This window comes from Eriocheir sinensis, chromosome 16 (genome assembly GCF_024679095.1).
Source record: "Eriocheir sinensis breed Jianghai 21 chromosome 16, ASM2467909v1, whole genome shotgun sequence".
Lineage (NCBI taxonomy): Eukaryota > Metazoa > Arthropoda > Malacostraca > Decapoda > Varunidae > Eriocheir > Eriocheir sinensis.
Window position 1 is genome coordinate 19,879,295 of NC_066524.1, and position 17,010 is coordinate 19,896,304.

General features: G+C 40.5%; 1 protein-coding gene across 1 annotated transcript; it reads right to left on the bottom strand.

Annotated features, from left to right (window-relative positions):
* Positions 1-2,633: 2,633 nt before the first annotated feature.
* On the bottom strand, positions 2,634-16,889 carry LOC126999501 (acid-sensing ion channel 3-like). Its single transcript, XM_050862147.1, has 5 exons — positions 16,482-16,889; positions 15,134-15,246; positions 12,340-12,526; positions 5,222-5,333; positions 2,634-3,160 (listed from the first exon to the last, which is right to left on the bottom strand). Exons 1-5 carry the CDS (start codon positions 16,686-16,688, stop codon positions 2,946-2,948), a joined length of 834 nt encoding a protein of 277 aa, XP_050718104.1. The 5' UTR covers positions 16,689-16,889; the 3' UTR covers positions 2,634-2,945.
* Positions 16,890-17,010: the final 121 nt, after the last annotated feature.

Consider the following 17,010-nt stretch of genomic DNA (forward strand, 5'->3'; position numbering starts at 1 on the left):
GCAACAAAAAAGCATAACAGGAAAATAAAAGGAAAAAAAAAGCTGTGATAAGATGAGTACAAGTGTGTATTCTGTAGCGGTTGTAATGTTATTTTTCTTATTGTGACTTTATTTATTTATTCATTTATTTATTTTTTTCTTTCCCCGCCTATAGCGCCGGTAGGATTTCTTCAGGGGCCAGATGGTCAGCCCAAGCTTGCCATGGCGCAAGCAATTTTTATAATGGCCCCAGTTATGTTTGGCTCATGCTGCCCCCCGGAACTCATTCTTGATTCACTGGACGATTTCTTCTAGAGTCCGGGTTGATGGGAGGTCTTCAGGACAGCATGTGGGTAGTCTTAGGCCACTCGGCGGTGACTGAAAAATCCCATTTGGTAGCGTGGGGAATCGAACCGACGTTGTCCATGGCGTGGTGAATGTGAGCCAAGCACGCTAACCACTCAGCCACCGCCTATTTATTTGATGTTTTAGTGTGTATTCTGTTGCGGTTGTGATGTTACCGTCCTTTTTTCTCGGCGTTATTGTTGTTCTTTATAGTTTCAATGATCCTCTTCGTATATACGGTAATCGAATATCAACTGCAGGAGGTAAATGGAACAGGCGGTAGAACAGAATTTAGATTGAGTTTAATTATCCAGAGAAATAATTACTGGCTGAATTTACTCTCTCTCTCTCTCTCTCTCTCTCAGTCCATCTTATAGTTAATTGATAAATTCAACACAATTGATTAAGTAAAGTAGGAAGAGGTAGGAGGAGGAGGAGGAGGAGGAGGTAAGCTAATGGGAGGAAGAGGATTAGTCGAAGCTTAAACCAGTGGAAAAGAAATGCAAAAATGACGGTAAAATGGCGAGGTAAAAAATAAAAAGAAAGCGAAAAAGATAATCCGTAATGAGGAAAAATGGGCTCAAGTAGGAAGGAAGGAGGAAGAAGCAGAGGGAAGAGGAAAGAGAGGAAAGCGAGAATTAAGAAAAGGTTGATGCAGAGCCGGAGGTAAAAGAAAGAAAAATGAAAATGCATGATGATAATAATAATGGCGAGTGAAGTTGAATTGAAGTTGACAAAGCGAAAAAAGGAAGAGAAAAAGGAAACAAAATGACAGGAAGACGGAAGAAGGTAAAAAGAAGGGAATGGAGAAAGGAGAAGTAAGAGAAAGAACAGGAAAATTATATAAGCATAAGGGTGAGAAAGAAGAGAAAGAAGAAGGATAGAGGAAGAGAACTGACACGTAGAAACATAATAAAGAAAAATAGTTAGAAGAAAAGGGAGAAGAAAAAGATCAAAAGGAACAAGAGTAAGAACAGGAACAAGAAGATAAAGGAGAAAATGAAACCAGAAATAGAGGTGGATAAAGTAATAATAATAATAATAATAATAATAATAATAATAATAATAATAATAATAATAATGATGATGATAATAAAAAGAGGAATAGAAACACGAAGAAAATCAAATAAAATGAAGAAAAAAAAAAGAAACTTACGACAGGAAAAGACGTACTAATTCTTAACACAACACCTTACCCACTTCAAGAAACTCACCAAACGCCATTCACAATAAATTCATAAAAAACAAAAAACTTGACAATAAGAAACTAAAAAACTAAGATAAGCGAGCAGCCAGTTTTCATTTTTCCTTCCCTGGTAGAACTCACGTTATTAAAACCCCTTCTGCGTCGCTCCCTCTCGTCACAACCATTCATTACCTCGCTCTACGAAACTTAAGAGTAATTGTTTCTTTTGAGTTTCCGACAGACGTGAAGGTGTAGAAAAAACATCCGTGAACCCTTCCCAGAAAACTTCCCTTCCTTCGCTAAAGTCACAAAGTTAACACCGAAGGTCAGAAAAAGTAAATGAAATCGTCTTGCAGATACCGTAGAGTTATTTTCCGGGCATGGTTATTCTTCCTGTGTCCGCGAACCCTTCCCAAAAACTTTCCTTCCTTCGCCAAAGTCACCGAGTTAGCACCGTGGGAAGAAAACGTAAATCAAATCATCCTGCAAATACCGTAGACTTTAACGGTATAGATTCTTAGTGTGTCTTTTCCACCGGTTGTTTTCTTTACCTTCGGGTCTCACGCTCGTCACTTTACGGGTCTCAGCGGGCACGGGAGCGGCACTGTACACACCACCTCCTCGCCACCGGGTCACCGCCAAGACTGGAGTTCGAATCTACTTCAACCCGGGATCCCTTGTTTTGCTGCCGCGGCGCCGTTTAACATGTCGTACCGTCAAAATTCTTCCTGGCCGTGTTTTCTTGCAGTTTTATCAGTCATACTTGTGGTTTTGATGTGTTTGTTGATGGGGTTAATGATACGACTTGTGCTAGCTTAGGTTTATTGATGTTTAAAGGGTGTAGGTGAGGGTTAGGATAGGTAGGTGCATTTTCAAGCATCCGCCAGCGTGACACAAGCAAATTTGACATGTTGGGTGAAAGGCGCCTCTCCCTACATGCATGGATAGGCCCGCGGCGGTCCAGACGGTGCACATTAACACACACACACACACACACACACACACACACACACACACACCCACACACGCACACATTAAGACACCCCTCCTCACGAAATTGATCTCCCTTTTGGTCACTCATCTATACTTACTTTTACAGGAGCAGTGATTAGCGGGATTTTTTCTCATTTATATTTGCCTTTGAACTGCTTCCTTCACTGTAAAAAGACAAAACACACACACACACACACACACACACACACACACACACACACACACACACACACAACAAACATATACAAAGCACCACATCACACATCATTATCCACACATCCGCAGCGCCCAGCATCACACACAACACACACCACACTGCGTTTTAAACACCCCTCGTTACACTTTACGAGCGGCCACGCGTCACACAGGACGGATTCGCTGTGTTCAGTTTCCGATGGAGCCACATGTTAACAAATACATCAGCGGGAATTTGCATCATTTATCAACGGTGGAAAGACTCTGTAACCTTAACATGGCCAGAGGGAACCACATACACCGTCCCAGGCAACTTCTCGTCCCTAGAAACCCCGTAGAGAGACCCGATTAAGCGCTGATGTGTCTGGTTTAACTGGTTCACTTGTCGTCTCTTCCGCTGTCGTCTGTAGAGCCTTGCCAGTCCCACAACCAGGCATTCCAGGAGCTCCAACAGGGTCAGCACTGCAGGGGAAACAGGGGGAGGGATAACAGGGTAGCAAGGTCGCGGGGAAAGGTTACGTGTTTATTTATTATGATTAGCGAGGGAAAATATGCGGCCTGATTTTTGTTAAAGAGGAAAGAGTGAAAGGCGGACGAGGAGAGTGTGGAGGGGAGAGAGAAAGTAGGAGGGAGAGGAATGGAAGAGGAGGAGGAGAAGGAGACAGAAGAGGCATAAGGGAAGAAGTATGATGAAGCAGAGGAGGAAGAGGAACAAAAACAAGAAAAAAAAGAACAAGAACAAGTAGAAAAAGAATAAAATTAAAAACAGGAAGAACAAAAGGAAGAAAAGTGTAAATTATATGTGAAGAAAAAGACAGAAAAATAAATACAGACAGACAGAAAGAAAGAAAAAATGGACAGGTTAATAGAAAGTAAAAAAAAAAGAGAGAAAGAAAAAGAATAGAGAAGAATAGATTGGAAAATTTGTTAAACGAAGAAAAGAAAACCTTAACACACAAAAGAAAGACAAAGAGAAAAATACATAATCAAACGAAATAAACGAAAAACATAAGAAAGCAAAGCAAGGAATATACGAAATGCAGAAAATAATAATTGAAAACACACTGAAAAGATAAAAAAAAACTATATAATCAAAGGAAATAAAGGAAAAGATAAAACATAGGCAAGGAATATACGAAATGAAGGAAAACTAATGACATACATAAATCTATATAAATGAAAAACTCAGATACAACCTCCAAGCTCTGAAACGAAAAGGCAAATAAACAAGCACGAAATATACGAAATGAAGCAAAATTAACCAACATACATAAAAATAAACTCAAATACAACCTTCCTTAACCTCCGACCTTCTCGTATAAAGATTCATCCAACACTCCTTTGAAGGGCTAAAAAACGTCTTAATCTGATCTGAGGAAAAAAACGCAGGGCAGACAACAACTTCCACGTTTAATCTCCTGCAGGAAAAAGAGTGTAACGATGCCCTTGGAAAAGACGTCTGTCCCTTGATCTCGAGGCCATTTTAAGAGAGAGGGAGAGAGGGAGTGGGGGGACAGAGAGAGAGAGAGAGAGAGAGAGAGAGAGAGAGAGAGAGAGAGAGAGAGAGAGAGAGAGAGAGAGAGGGCGTGACAACAGGTAGACAGGCAGAGAAGAAAAGAAGAAAAAAAAGGAAAAATGAAGAGAGAGAGAGAGAGAGAGAGAGAAGTAACAGACAGACGGACAGAAAGAAAGAATGATAAAAAAATATAAAGTGGATTAGTGAAAAGAAAAGAGAGAAAAGGGAATTAAAAAGACAGACAGAGGGGAAGGAAAGAACGAGATGAAAATAGAAAAAGTGAATTAGAGTAAAAAGGAAAGAGAAAAAAAGAAAGCAAAAATACAAACGAAGAAAAAGAAGAAAAATCAGACAGAAGAAATGAAAAAATAACTAAACGAATGAATTAGAATTAAAGAAAAGAGAAAAACAAAGCAAAAAATATACAGAAAGCACGAAAATAGGCAGAAAAATGAAAAACAATAAGAAAAACAGGAAAAATCAATAGAAACGGAGAGAAGAAAACGAAAAACAAAACCAGTGCCTTTTCTCCATCCCTCAAAAACCATCAGTCTCTTTAAAACCACATACACATAGATTCCAATACCCCCAGAACCACACTGACCAAAACCGAAACAGAAGCAAACACTGCGTCAACCCACCTAACCTAACCTCCCACAACCCTCAAAACCATCACAGTCTCTCTAAAACCACACACACATAGATTCCAATACCCCCAAAACCACACTGACCAAAACCGAAACAGAAGCAAACACTGCGTCAACCCACCTAACCTAACCTCCCACAACCCTCAAAACCATCACAGTCTCTTTAAAACCACACACACATAGATTCCAATACCCCCAAAACCACACTGACCAAAACCGACACAGAATCAAACGCTGCGTCAACCCACCTCAACCAACCACCCACAACCCTACATAACCCCTTAGAAAACCCCTTAAACACCCCTTGACCGCTATGTCGCATCTCCTTTTTCATGCTTACTGCCTTTCTTGTATACTCACGCGAGGCACCGAGTAGCAGGCCTGTCAAACCCCCGAAGTCAGCCACGAGTGAAGGGAATGGGTAGCTTAGGTTCTCGGTCACCTGCTCGTACATGAGGTCTAGGAAGAACACCTGAGGAAGACCACGACGAGATTAAGAGTCAGTATCGTGGGGGATTAGATGCAAGAGGAGGGGGAGAAGAAGGAGGTTTAGGAGAAAGAAAAGAAGCGGAAAAGGAGGAGTTTTAGGAAGAGCAAGAAGGGAAAGTAGGAGGATTAGAAGAAGCAGAAAAAGAGGAGGAGGAAAAGGAGGATTAAAATGAGGAGAAGCGGAAAAGGAGATGGAATTTTGAAGATGGAAAGGAGGAGGAGGAGGAGGATTGGAGGAAGTTTAGGAGAAGCAGGAAAAGAGGATAAGGAGGAAGAAACGTGAAGGGAAGCTGAAAAAGAGGAGGAGGAGGAGGAGGAGGAGAAAGAAAAAAAGATGATTAGGAGAAAGAAGAGCGGAAAGGAAAGAAGTAGTTTTAAAAGAAGCGAGAAAGGAGGAGAAGGGGTAGAGGAGGAGGATTAAAAGTAGAGAAAGAGGAGGAGGAAGAGGAGGAAGAAAAGGAACAGGTGTAGGAGAAGGAGGAGGCGTAGTAGAAGGAGATTAAGTAGCAATTTATTATAGAGGAGGGAGGGAAAAAAGGAAAGCGTAGCAGGAGAGGGAAAAAAATGGTGGAAAAAGAAATAAGGCAGATTAGAACGTAGAGATAAGGAGCTGAAAGGAGGGAGGAAAAGAGAAGGAAAGAATAGGAGAAGAAGGAGGAGTAGAAAAGGTGATAAAAGGAGGGTTAGCAGTTTAGGAGAATGGGAAAGAGAAAGGGGAGGAAGAAAAGAAGGAAGGGAAAAGATTATAAAAGAAGGGATTGCAGTTTAGGAGAATGGGAAAGAGAAAGGGAAGGAAGAAAAGGAGGAAGGGAAAGGGTGAAAAAATAGGATTAGCAGTTTAGGAGAATGGGAAAGAGAAAGGGGAAAAAGAAAAGAAGGAAGGAAAAAGGTGATAAAAGAAGGGATTGCAATTAAGGAGAATAAGAACGAGAAATAGGAGGAAAAAAGAATAGGTGGAGAAGTGAAAGAAGATGATAAATGGGATGAATAGAGGACAGTAAAGTGTAGAGACGAAGAAAATGAGAATAACACGCAAAAGCTCACAGAAGGAGGAAGAGAAGGAGGAGGAGAAGGAAGAGGAGGAGGAGGAGGAGGAGGACATGGATATTAATAAAGAGAGAGAGAGAGAGAAAATAAAGGGAAGAGGAAGATAAGTGTTGAAGGCTTAATGAGACTTGAAGGGAAGATAACACGAAATAAAAGAAGAGATATACAAACAAAGAAGAGGAGGAGGAGGAGGAGGAAGAAGAGAAGGAAAAATAGAAGGAGGAGGAGGAAGAGAAGGAGAAAAAGGAGGTGAAGGAGAAGGAGGAGGAGGAGGAGAAGGAGATGTTGTAAGATGGAATATGTTGAAATCAGTAATCGTGTTTTTTTGTTGTTGTTGTTGTTTTTCTTTTTTTGTGTCACGGTGTCTGGATGGGGTCATGAGATAAAGGTCAAGAGAGAGAGAGAGAGAGAGAGAGAGAGAGAGAGAGAGAGAGAGAGAGAGAGAGAGAGAGAGAGAGAGAGAGAGAGAGAGAGAAATGCTAATCTACACTTTCATTATTGCCTCTCGCACCCCTAGTCAATTAATTCTCCTTCGACTACGTAATAACACCAATTAACTCTATTATCGCCGGTTTCTATGTTTTAATTTTACCTCCTCTCTCGCACCGCTAATGACGTCTTCTGATGGTCCTGCGACACCTTGAACTCAGGATGCAAATTGTATCACTCCCATTTGGCTTCTTAGATAAAACATGCCGTGGATATCCATTAGCCTTTCGTCTTTTATTCATTAGGTTCTCTGTTTCCATCGTTGTATTCCTCTTTTTGTGTCTTTGGTTCATTGTGTAAGATGTTATGCTTTCTGGAGGAGGAGGAGGAGGAGGAGGTATAAGAGGAGCAGGATAGCTATCAGACTTTAGTTTTTTTATTGAAGAGTTTTGCGTTTCAGTTTTCCCTTTTCTCCTTTTTTGTGTTCGGTTCATTGTGTGAGTTTTCATTATCGTAAGAGGAGGAGGAGGAGGAGGCGGAGGAAGAGGAGGAGGAGGAGCAGCAAGACATCCATCAGCCTCTAGTCTCTCTGTTTTTTCCATCGTTTTTCTTTCTCTCTTTCTGTCTGGTTCGTTGTGTAAGTTCTTATGTTGGTGTTTCGATTCGTTTGTCTTCTCTCTGTGTCCGGTTCGTCATTTTAGCAATTTCTCTGTTTTAAGTTTGTTTTTGTGTGGTTAAGTTAGGTTTTGTTAGGTTAGTGTCACATCTCCTCTCTTACTAAATCAGCTTCCTCAAGGTTGGGCGTTCTGTATCGTCTCCGCCAGTTCTTCTCCCCCGCACAGATGCTTACCATATATAGGGGCCTTGTCCGCCCTCGTATGGTGTATCAAGACACCTCTCCATCCGAAATTGATCTCTCTTTCGGTCACTCTGTACTTATCACTATATGAGAGCAACAGTTAGCAGGCTTTTTTTTTTTACATCTTCTTGTTGGCCTTGAGTTGCTCTCTGTGCTGTAAAAAAAAAAAGAAAAAAAGGTTTGGCTAGGTTTGGTTAGGTTACATTACGTTAAGTTAGGGTTCTCCTCCCGAAATTGACCTCTCTTTTGGCCACTCCTCTTAACTTTTTACAGGAGGAGTGATTTATAGACTTTTTTTCATTATTGTTTCCTTTTTTTCCCCTTGAGCTGCTTCCTTTACTGTAAAAAAAAATTAGGTTAAGTTACGTCGGGTTGGGATAGATTTGATTAGGTTAGGTTCAGATTAGTCTCCATTGGATTCGGTTTTGCTCAGGTCTGATGTTGATGTTCAAATGTTTGTTTGGTTTTTTTCTTTTGTTTTCTCTTTTTTTTTCTCTCTCTTTTGACACGACATGACACCGCGGACGCCTCTATTGTTGCTTTGTTTGTTGATTCCTGTCGCTGTCCAATCGTATTTCGTCGCTTTTCTCTCTCCCTTGATATATTTTTTTTCTATTTCTCAACTTTGTCATGTTTCTTTTTTCTTTTTCTTTCTTTTTTTATCGCGTTCTATCCTTTTATTTTACACAGTTGATATTTTTAACACTTTCTGGTTAATCTTTTTCCTGTAGATAGATGGAGCTGGATCGAGAGAGACTGATGGATTAACTAACAGAATTACACTCATACATACATACATACAGACAGACAGACAGACAGACAAATATTACCTGTGAGGCGGAGTACGGCTTTCACCTTTTAACTTTTCCCTCAGGTGTTATCCTTTATGGTCTATGTATGTATAAATATTTAAGTCATTTGCATATTTTTTTCCTAAATCTATCACTATTTACATTTACCTTTTCCAGTGTTAGCTTATTTTGGGCCTTGTACAATTTATTTTCAACCTCGTCTCCTCTTCAGTAACCTCTCTAACTCTTCCATTTATCTCAGTTATGTTTTGTATTCTATCTATTTTCTTCTTATTTTCCTTTATGTCTCTCAATGTCTACCTTTTTAGTTCATCATACATCAGCATATCACCTCAAGCTTCAATAGTTTCTCTTAATGTTATTTAGTCCAGCTTTTTCATTCTCTTTGCTGTATAAGCTCGTATTAATTCTTCCTGGCGTCTTTAAATTTCCTTTCATAGCCTTCAATCCCAATTCATCACGTTTTAATCCCTTGTAGCTTCTAGGAATATGCTTTGAGTCCGTGTGAACCCCCGATGAATCTCTTCTTTTCGTTCCATATGATAGACAAAGTGTTATGTCTTCTTACCGTTTATGAATTCCCTTTTAATGGCCTTCAATCCCAATTCATCACTTGTTAATCCTTTGTAGCTTCTATGAATACGCTTTAAGTCCACGTGAATCCCCTATGAATCTCTTTTAATCCCTCGAGAACGGACGAAGAGGAACAGATGATGAAAGGAACAAGGGGGATATAAAACTCTCGGCAGCAGCAGAAGAAATAAAAGTAATCAGGGAGACAATGGTATTTGGCTAGGTTAGGTTAGGTTCAGATTGGCCTTGATTGGGTTACCTGATGTTCGGATTGACTAGTGTGCTTTTGTCTGTGTTTAGTTCGTCCTTTCTAGTCGTTTTATTGGTTTAAGTTTGGTTTAAGTTGGGTTACGTTAGGTTAAGTTCAGGTTAGTCTCGATTGGATGGCAAAAGACAGTCGTAACAGAGGCACCTGAAAAAAATAAATATATATAAAAAAGGAGAATTGCTGAGGAAAAGAAAACAAAACGTGGAAAGTAATCTTGAAGGGAGAGAAAAACAAGTATCGTAAAAAAAACAAATAGCCGTAGAAAATGCAATGTGACGTTCATGATTTGCGGGCTTTTTTTTCATTCTATTTTCCTTTTGTCTTTTTTTCCCCTCGAGCTATCTCCTTTGCTGTAAATAAGAAAAATAAAATAAAAAACTCGTCTTGGATTCCAATTGTACGACGTCATTTGTTCTGCGTCATTACTTTGGTTACATAAATGGAGTGACGTCAGTTCCCTTTTGGCCTTTAACAGCACGACACTCTCGCTCGGCTTCGTTATATAAAGCGTAGATCGTATCAAGACGCGTTGAGTTAAATTAAATAATTCCGTGTTTTGGGTATCGCTTCTGTTTCTAGATTTTGGAGTTTCGTATTGTGAGGTTCTTTTAAATATAGTTTGTTCATTCTTTTTTGTCTGCCTCCCTCATGTTTATCGTCACTGTGTATTTGTCTGAGGTAATGGAAAAGGAAAAGAGGAGAAGGAAATGAGAGAAAAGAAAAGTGAAAAGGAATAGAGAAAAGAGAAAAGGAAATGAGAGAAAGAGTATGGGGAAAAGAAATGAAAAGGAGAACGAAGGGAAAGAGAAATGGGAAAGAAAATGAGAGAAAGAAAAAGTAGATGAGAAAAAGAAGTGAAAAGGAATAGAGAAAAGAGAAGAGGAAAAGGAAATGAGAAAAAGAGAACGAGGAAAAGAAACGAAAAGGAGTACGAAGGGAAAAGGAAATGAGGAAAAGCAAAGTAAATGAGAAAAATAAATGAAAAGGGAGAGAAAAGAGTGAAGAATCAATTCCCAATCAGGTCGGTCGGATAAGAATAGAAAAAATCACTAGATTACAATTAAGACTCCATTGACCTTCTACTACTTTTTTAGCTCTGGATAAATAAGAAGATTAAAAATCGATAAATAATCATCCTGAACACAATCTACTTTATTTTTTACTCACCAAATGAAAAAAAAAACAATAAAAAGAAGAGTGAAGCGATCAATCTATCTTGGTGTGTCCGGACAGATATTCTTTTTTCCTTTTTTTCTCATATTTTCTTCATACATTTTCCTTTTGTCTTTACCCACCAGATTAAAAAAAAACAAGAACTTCAAAGCAAAACAAACAAAAAGAAAACCAAGTGAATTCATCCATCTATCTTCATGTGTCCGTCGAACCGATCTTTTGTTCCTCTTTATTCTCCTTTTTTTCTACTCATTTTTTCGTCCCTCGGTAAAGTTGCATCCCCTGTCGTGGGCGTCATTCGGGTTAGGCCTCAGATCCGTGACATTTCAACGGATTCTGTTCGGGGGGTTGGACGCGGCATTTTACCTCACATTTTTCCTTCCTTCTCGCCTGATTTCGTTTTCCTTCTCCGCCAGCTGCTGCTCAGTTTTCTCCTCTCTTCTTTTTATTCAAGTTTTATTTTACGTTTATTGAGAGAGCTTTGTTATTATCTTGTTATTTTATTTACTTATTGTCTGATTTACCATCAAAATTGTTATCTTGCTTCATTATTATTGTATTATTTTAGCTATAGTTTTGATATCTTTTATTATCCTATCTTTTTTCATTATCTTATTTGTTTATCTTATTATTATCTCATTTATTATCTTATTTTTCTATTATTGCATCGTTTGTTGTAGTTTTTTTTATTACTTTCCTAACTTTTCTATTTCCTCATCAAGTCATTCGGCTCTCTCAGAATAACATCACCGTCCAAGTAGCCCTATCATAATTATTTTCTTTTCATTATTCAGCTATAGTCTTGTTTTCATTATTTTCCTAACTGCTTTTCTCTCATCATATTGTTAACTATTTCCTCTTAATATTTCGGTTCTCTCGGAATTACATCATCGCTCAGGCAGCCTCTCAGAACCTTTACGTCCTCTTTAAAACTCTTGGGATTACGTTGCGGCATTTTATAACCTTCGGCGTGAGGATGACAGTGGAAGGTCAGTCAGAAGGCTTAGTTAAGGGGGGCAGGGGAGACTGTTTGAAGGTCGTCGGGTCGTGTCCGTAGTCACAGCTTAGAGGACCCGAACTCGACCTCTTCCCCTCCTTCTTCGGCAACCCTTAACCTCGTCAACCCTATATACACACAACCCTACTTCGATCCTATATGCACCCGTTTTTGGAGTCTCTATATAACGTATATTTCCCTCGTAATCATATTCTTTAATTCTTTACTCCACAATGTTCCGTTTTCTCTCGCTGATCCTTCTCGCCTCTCTCTCGATCCTGCTTGTTCTCGTAACCTTTTCAACCCTACACACAGTCACGTTTTTCAAGTCTGTATCCTGCTTATATATTCCTCGTAATCATGCCCTTTACTTTTTTTTAACTCCTACGTAAAGTTTCGTTCTGTTTCTGCTTCTTCTCGTTCTCTTTCTTCCTCCTCCTCCTCGTCTATAAATCAAAACACAAGTCAGTCACCTTTACCAGCATACAAGTCACACCTTTACCTCCCTTCCTCTTTCTGGCGTTCTCCTTCCCCTCTGCCTTCCTCCTCTTTTCCGTCTATTCCAAACACACGTCACACTTCACCTTTACCAACACACAAATTACATCTCTAACTTTTCCTTCCTCTTCGCTATGTTCTCCTCCTCCTCCTTCTTTTCCTTCCACTTCCTCATCTTTATCCTCCTTCTCGTTCTCGTCTATAAACTTCAACCTGTCACACTACACCTTAACCAAAAGACAAATTGCCTCTCTTACTTTCCCTCCTCCTCGATCTGTTCTCCTCCTCTTCTTCGTCTATTCAAAACCCAAGTCACAAACCATCTCCACGAACCTTGATCCTTCCCCTCCCGTCCAACCGGTCATCATTGGTGTCGCCTCGGTAATTGTAGAGCGCGTGGACGCAGGGCGGTGGACACTGACATTGAGTTTGCCGCCACCCGCCCATAATCACCATTTCCTTAAGGGTCTTCTCAGCTCCACCGCGGCAGTAAGGCGCGTCCACGTGCATGAAGGGGAGCCTGAGGGAGGTTAGAACAGGAGGAAAGATATCGTTAGTGTTCGAAAGGTAGAGGGTCGAATGTTTACTCTGTCTTACTGATTTTCTGAAGAGAGGCAGTGAAGAGTTGAGTTTGCAAGAGGAAAAAGAATGCTTGTGATGTGTTCTGCGTTGAGGGTGGGGTTTGTCTTACTCAGTTTGTGGATAAAAGCTTTAGGATATGAAAAGTAGAGTTTGCATGAGAATAGCGAGTGTTTGTGCTTCGTAGTGGACTTAAAGTAATTATTTTAAAGTCTCTCTCCTACCTAATATCTTACTTAATATGTTTCAAAGGTAGTGTACGAAAAATTGAGGCCGTGGAAAGTAAGGTTTGCGTGAAAGTAGGAAAGGGACTGTTCTGTTTATGCATCGCCCTGGATTAAATAAATTATTCAAAGCTCTCACCTAATCTCTTACTTAATATGTTTCAAAGGGAGAATATAAAAGACTGAGGCTGCGAAAGTAAGGTTTGCATGAAGGTTGGAAAGGGACTGTTCTGTTTGTGCTTCGTTCTGGGTCTGAAGGTGTGGGCGTTTGAAGTCCCGTTCTCCTAATCTGTTTCAAAGGGAATATAAAACTTCAGGACGCGAAATGCGGAGTTTGGGGAGAGGAAGAAGTAGTGTTTGCGTCGTGTCAAGCTGAAATGATTTGCTTTCGAGGGAAGATACAGGAATTGCAGAAGAGGAGAGGAGAGAGGAAGTGCGGGAGTGAGTGGAAGGCTCAGAAAGTGTATGAAGTGAAAAGGGAAGGGAAGTGAAAGGACAAGAAGAGAACTCTGCGGTAGAAGGGGTGCCTGTTTTAAATATGCCGTAATTACTAAAGGGTGTGTGTGTTGGGAAGGATGGATAAAAGATTGAGAAAGTGTGTGTGTGTGTGTGTGTGTGTGTGTGTGTGTGTGTGTGTGTGTGTGTACAGTGGTTGGATTAGTGGCTTTAGAGAGTGTGGGAAGAGAAAAAGATAGTTTGTGGGAGTGAGAGGAAGAAATGTAGAAGGAAGCAGGAGAGTAAACAGTTCGGGTGAGAAAGTAGGATAGGAGATTGAGAACGTGTGTGTGTGTACAGTGGTAAGATTAGTGGCTTTAGAGAGTGTGGGAAGGGAAAAAGGTAGTTTGTGGGAGTGAGAGGAAGAAACGAAGAAGGAAATGAAGAGTATATTAGTTTTGGAAGTAGAAAAAGAAGTTGAATATGAGGAAGAAGAGTAGAAGGAACAAGAAGAGTAACTTATTTTGTGTAGTAGAAAAAGAATTTGATGAAGAGAGTTAAAAGAAAGAGGAGTTAGAATGAAATGAAAAGGAGTTGATCGTTTGGAAGTTAATGAAGAAAAAAAAGATGATAAGGATGCAGAGGAATAAACTTGAAGTGCAGAAATACAGTTGTGAAATGGAATATAACGAAGTAAAGAAGAAGAAAAGGAGCAGGAAGAGGTGGGAGACATAGCGTGAAGTAAAGAATGAGACTGCAAATGGAACTGGAATATAACGTAGAAGGAAATAAGAGAATGGGAAGGAGAAAAAACTTAAATGATGAGAATGAGAATGATAAGAAAGGAGAGAGAGAGAGAGAGAGAGAGAGAGAAACAAACAAACAAATATGGGAGGGATGAAAATGGCAAAGTGTGTGTGTATGTGTGTGTGTGTGTGTGTGTGTGTGTGCGTGTGCGTGTGCGTGTGTGTGTGTGTGTCAAAAGGATACGAGAGACAAAAGCAGGGAAAAATAGTATATATGCAAATCATGTTAGAGAGAGAGAGAGACAGACAGACAGACACATAGACAGACAGGCAGATAGATAGACAGACAGAGGGACAGATAAAGAGAGTATGAGACAGACAGACAAAGAAGATAACCAAATGAGGGGAAGAGGAAAGGAAAACGGGAAGGGGAAGCAGAAAAAGAGCCTAAAAAAATCTAAGTTGTTAAGAATTTAATTAGTCATTTTTACTCTTTTATGCGCCCGGAATAAAAACTTTTTCAAAATGGATTAGTCACATAAATATTTCCACACATCTTTCCCCGCTACTTCCTCTTCTTTATTCTCCACTGTCTCCTCTTCTTCTTCTTCTTTACCTTCCCTCTTCTTCATTCTCCTTCTCTTATTCACTTTTTTTCTCCTCATTCTTCTTTCTTTTCCTTCTTTTTTTCTGTTCCTCTTCACCTTCTTTCTCCTCTCTTCTTCTTTCCCTTCCTCCTCTTCATTCTCCTTCTCTCATTCACTTTTTTCTCCTCATTCTTCTTTCTTTTCCTTCTTTTTTCTGTTCCTCTTCACCCTCTTTCTCCTCTCTTCTTCTTTCCCTTCCTCCTCTTCATTCTCCATCTTCTCCTATGCATTCTCTTTTTCTCTTCTCTTTCTTCTCCTTCCCCTTCCATCCCCTGCTCACCCTCCTCTTTTCTTTATTTTTAGTCCCCTTCCTTCACCTTCTCCTCCTCCTTTTCTTTCTTCTTTTCCGCCCTTCTCCTTCTGTTCCTCCTCCTCCTCTTTCTCACTTTCTTCTTCCCCTTCCTTCTCTACTTTCTTCATTATATTCACCTCCAAATGATACCAAAACATCACTACTACTACTACTACTACTACTACTACTACTACTACTACTAACCTGCAGCCGCGTTTCTCGACAAAGGACGCGGCGAAGCACTTCATTTGGCATCCCGTGAGACTGTATTTTGGGTCCCCTTCACATCGTCTCTTCCTGGTGCTCCTCGTGATGTACTGTAATAGTAGTAGTAGTAGTAGTAGTAGTGAGGGGGGCAGGGTTGGTAGTGTTTGGGTTTCTCGATAATGTAATGTGTGTGTGTGTGTGTGTGTGTGTGTGTGTGTGTGTGTGATGGATGCAAATGGTGATGATGGTGGTGTTGTGTGTGGAAGGGTGTTAATTGAGGCCGCATTAGTGGAGGTGATGAGGATAATGATGGTGGTGGTGGTGGAGGTGGTGAGTCAAAGGGTAATGTATTTTCTTTCATCAATTATGGTGTTGAGTGAGACGTGACGAAGTGCATGTTTGGTGGTGGTGGTGGTGGTGATGGTGGTGGTGGTGGTGGTGGTGGTGGTGATGGTGGTGGTGGTGGTGGTGGTGGTGTCTTGTCTATAAGGGTAAGGTTCTCTCTCTCTCTCTCTCTCTCTCTCTCATTTCTGTTTTCGTCTCCCTCTCTCATTTTTTATATATTCCTTTTTTATTTCCTTATTTTTCTTTGATCTTTCCTTCTGCCCTCCTTTCTTGGTCTTTTTTCTTTTTCCTTTTCCCTTATTTTCCCTCTCGTTACACTTCTCTATTCCTCCCTTTCCTCTGTTTATCTTTCTCTCGCGCGCACACTCTCTCTCTCTCCTCCATCGACTCAACTCCCTCATTCAGTATTCAAGCAATTAGAGACTCGCCCGTTAGCCTATTCAACGCGCATTCATCCCTCCTTTAAAAGTTATGAAGTCGTAGTGTGTCTTGTTACAGGGCGAAGAGAGAGGGAGAGAGGAAAAGGGAGAGAGTGTGACAGGCCAATGCAAACGAAAGTGACTATAATCTAAGTAATGGCTTTGTCTGGCTCTTAAAACGGAGTAAACTAGATTGTTGGAGATCTGGAAACGCCATTGAGAGAAATAGAAAGATAGAGATAGAGAGACAGAGATGCCCTAGATAGAGAGATAGAGATATACCTTACTAGTTTTAAAAGAGACAGTCAACTCCTTGTGTAGATAGAGAAATAGCGATATACCTTACAAGTTTAAAAAGAGACGGTCAGTTCCTTGTATAGATAGAGAGATAGGGATACAAAAAGACACCTTACCAGTTTTAAAGACAGATAGAGAGACAGAGATAGAGACCTTCCCAGTTTTAAAAGAGACAGTCAGCTCTTTGTATTGATAGAGAAATAGAGATATACCTTACAAGTTTAAAAAGAGACGGTCAGTTCCTTGTATAGATAGAGAGACAGAGATACAAAAAGACACCTTACCAGTTTTAAAGACACCGTGATCTCCTTATTCCAATTCACGCCGACTAAGTAACCATGCGTCTTGACCAGCAAACTCGGGTCTTCGTCCGCGTCGTGAACCACCACCCACCAGCCTCTGCTCTTCGTCTTATCGTCCAAATCCACCACCTCAGTCTCGGCCTCCATCTCCTCGTCCGGCTCGTCCTCCTCCTCCAGACTCCTCTTCATCTTCGTGTCAGGAACTGCGAGGCCAACGGGAGACAAAGGACTTGAAACAAAAGCATCCCTGCATCATTCACTCCCCGGGCACATGTATTGAGTGACACCTGAGAGAGAGTGTAAAGAAGTCAGGTGAAAAGTGTGCCAGGTGAAGGAGCAAGAGGGGGAGGAGGAGGTGGAGGGAGTGGTGATGAGATGAAGAACTGAAGGAGGTCGGATTAAAAGGAAAAAGATAATGGAGATGAAAAAATGAGTTGGTGTTTGAGAAGTGAGTTAGTGAGGAGAGAAAGATGAAAAGTGTGATAATTAAGGAGTCGTAGGAAGAGGAAGA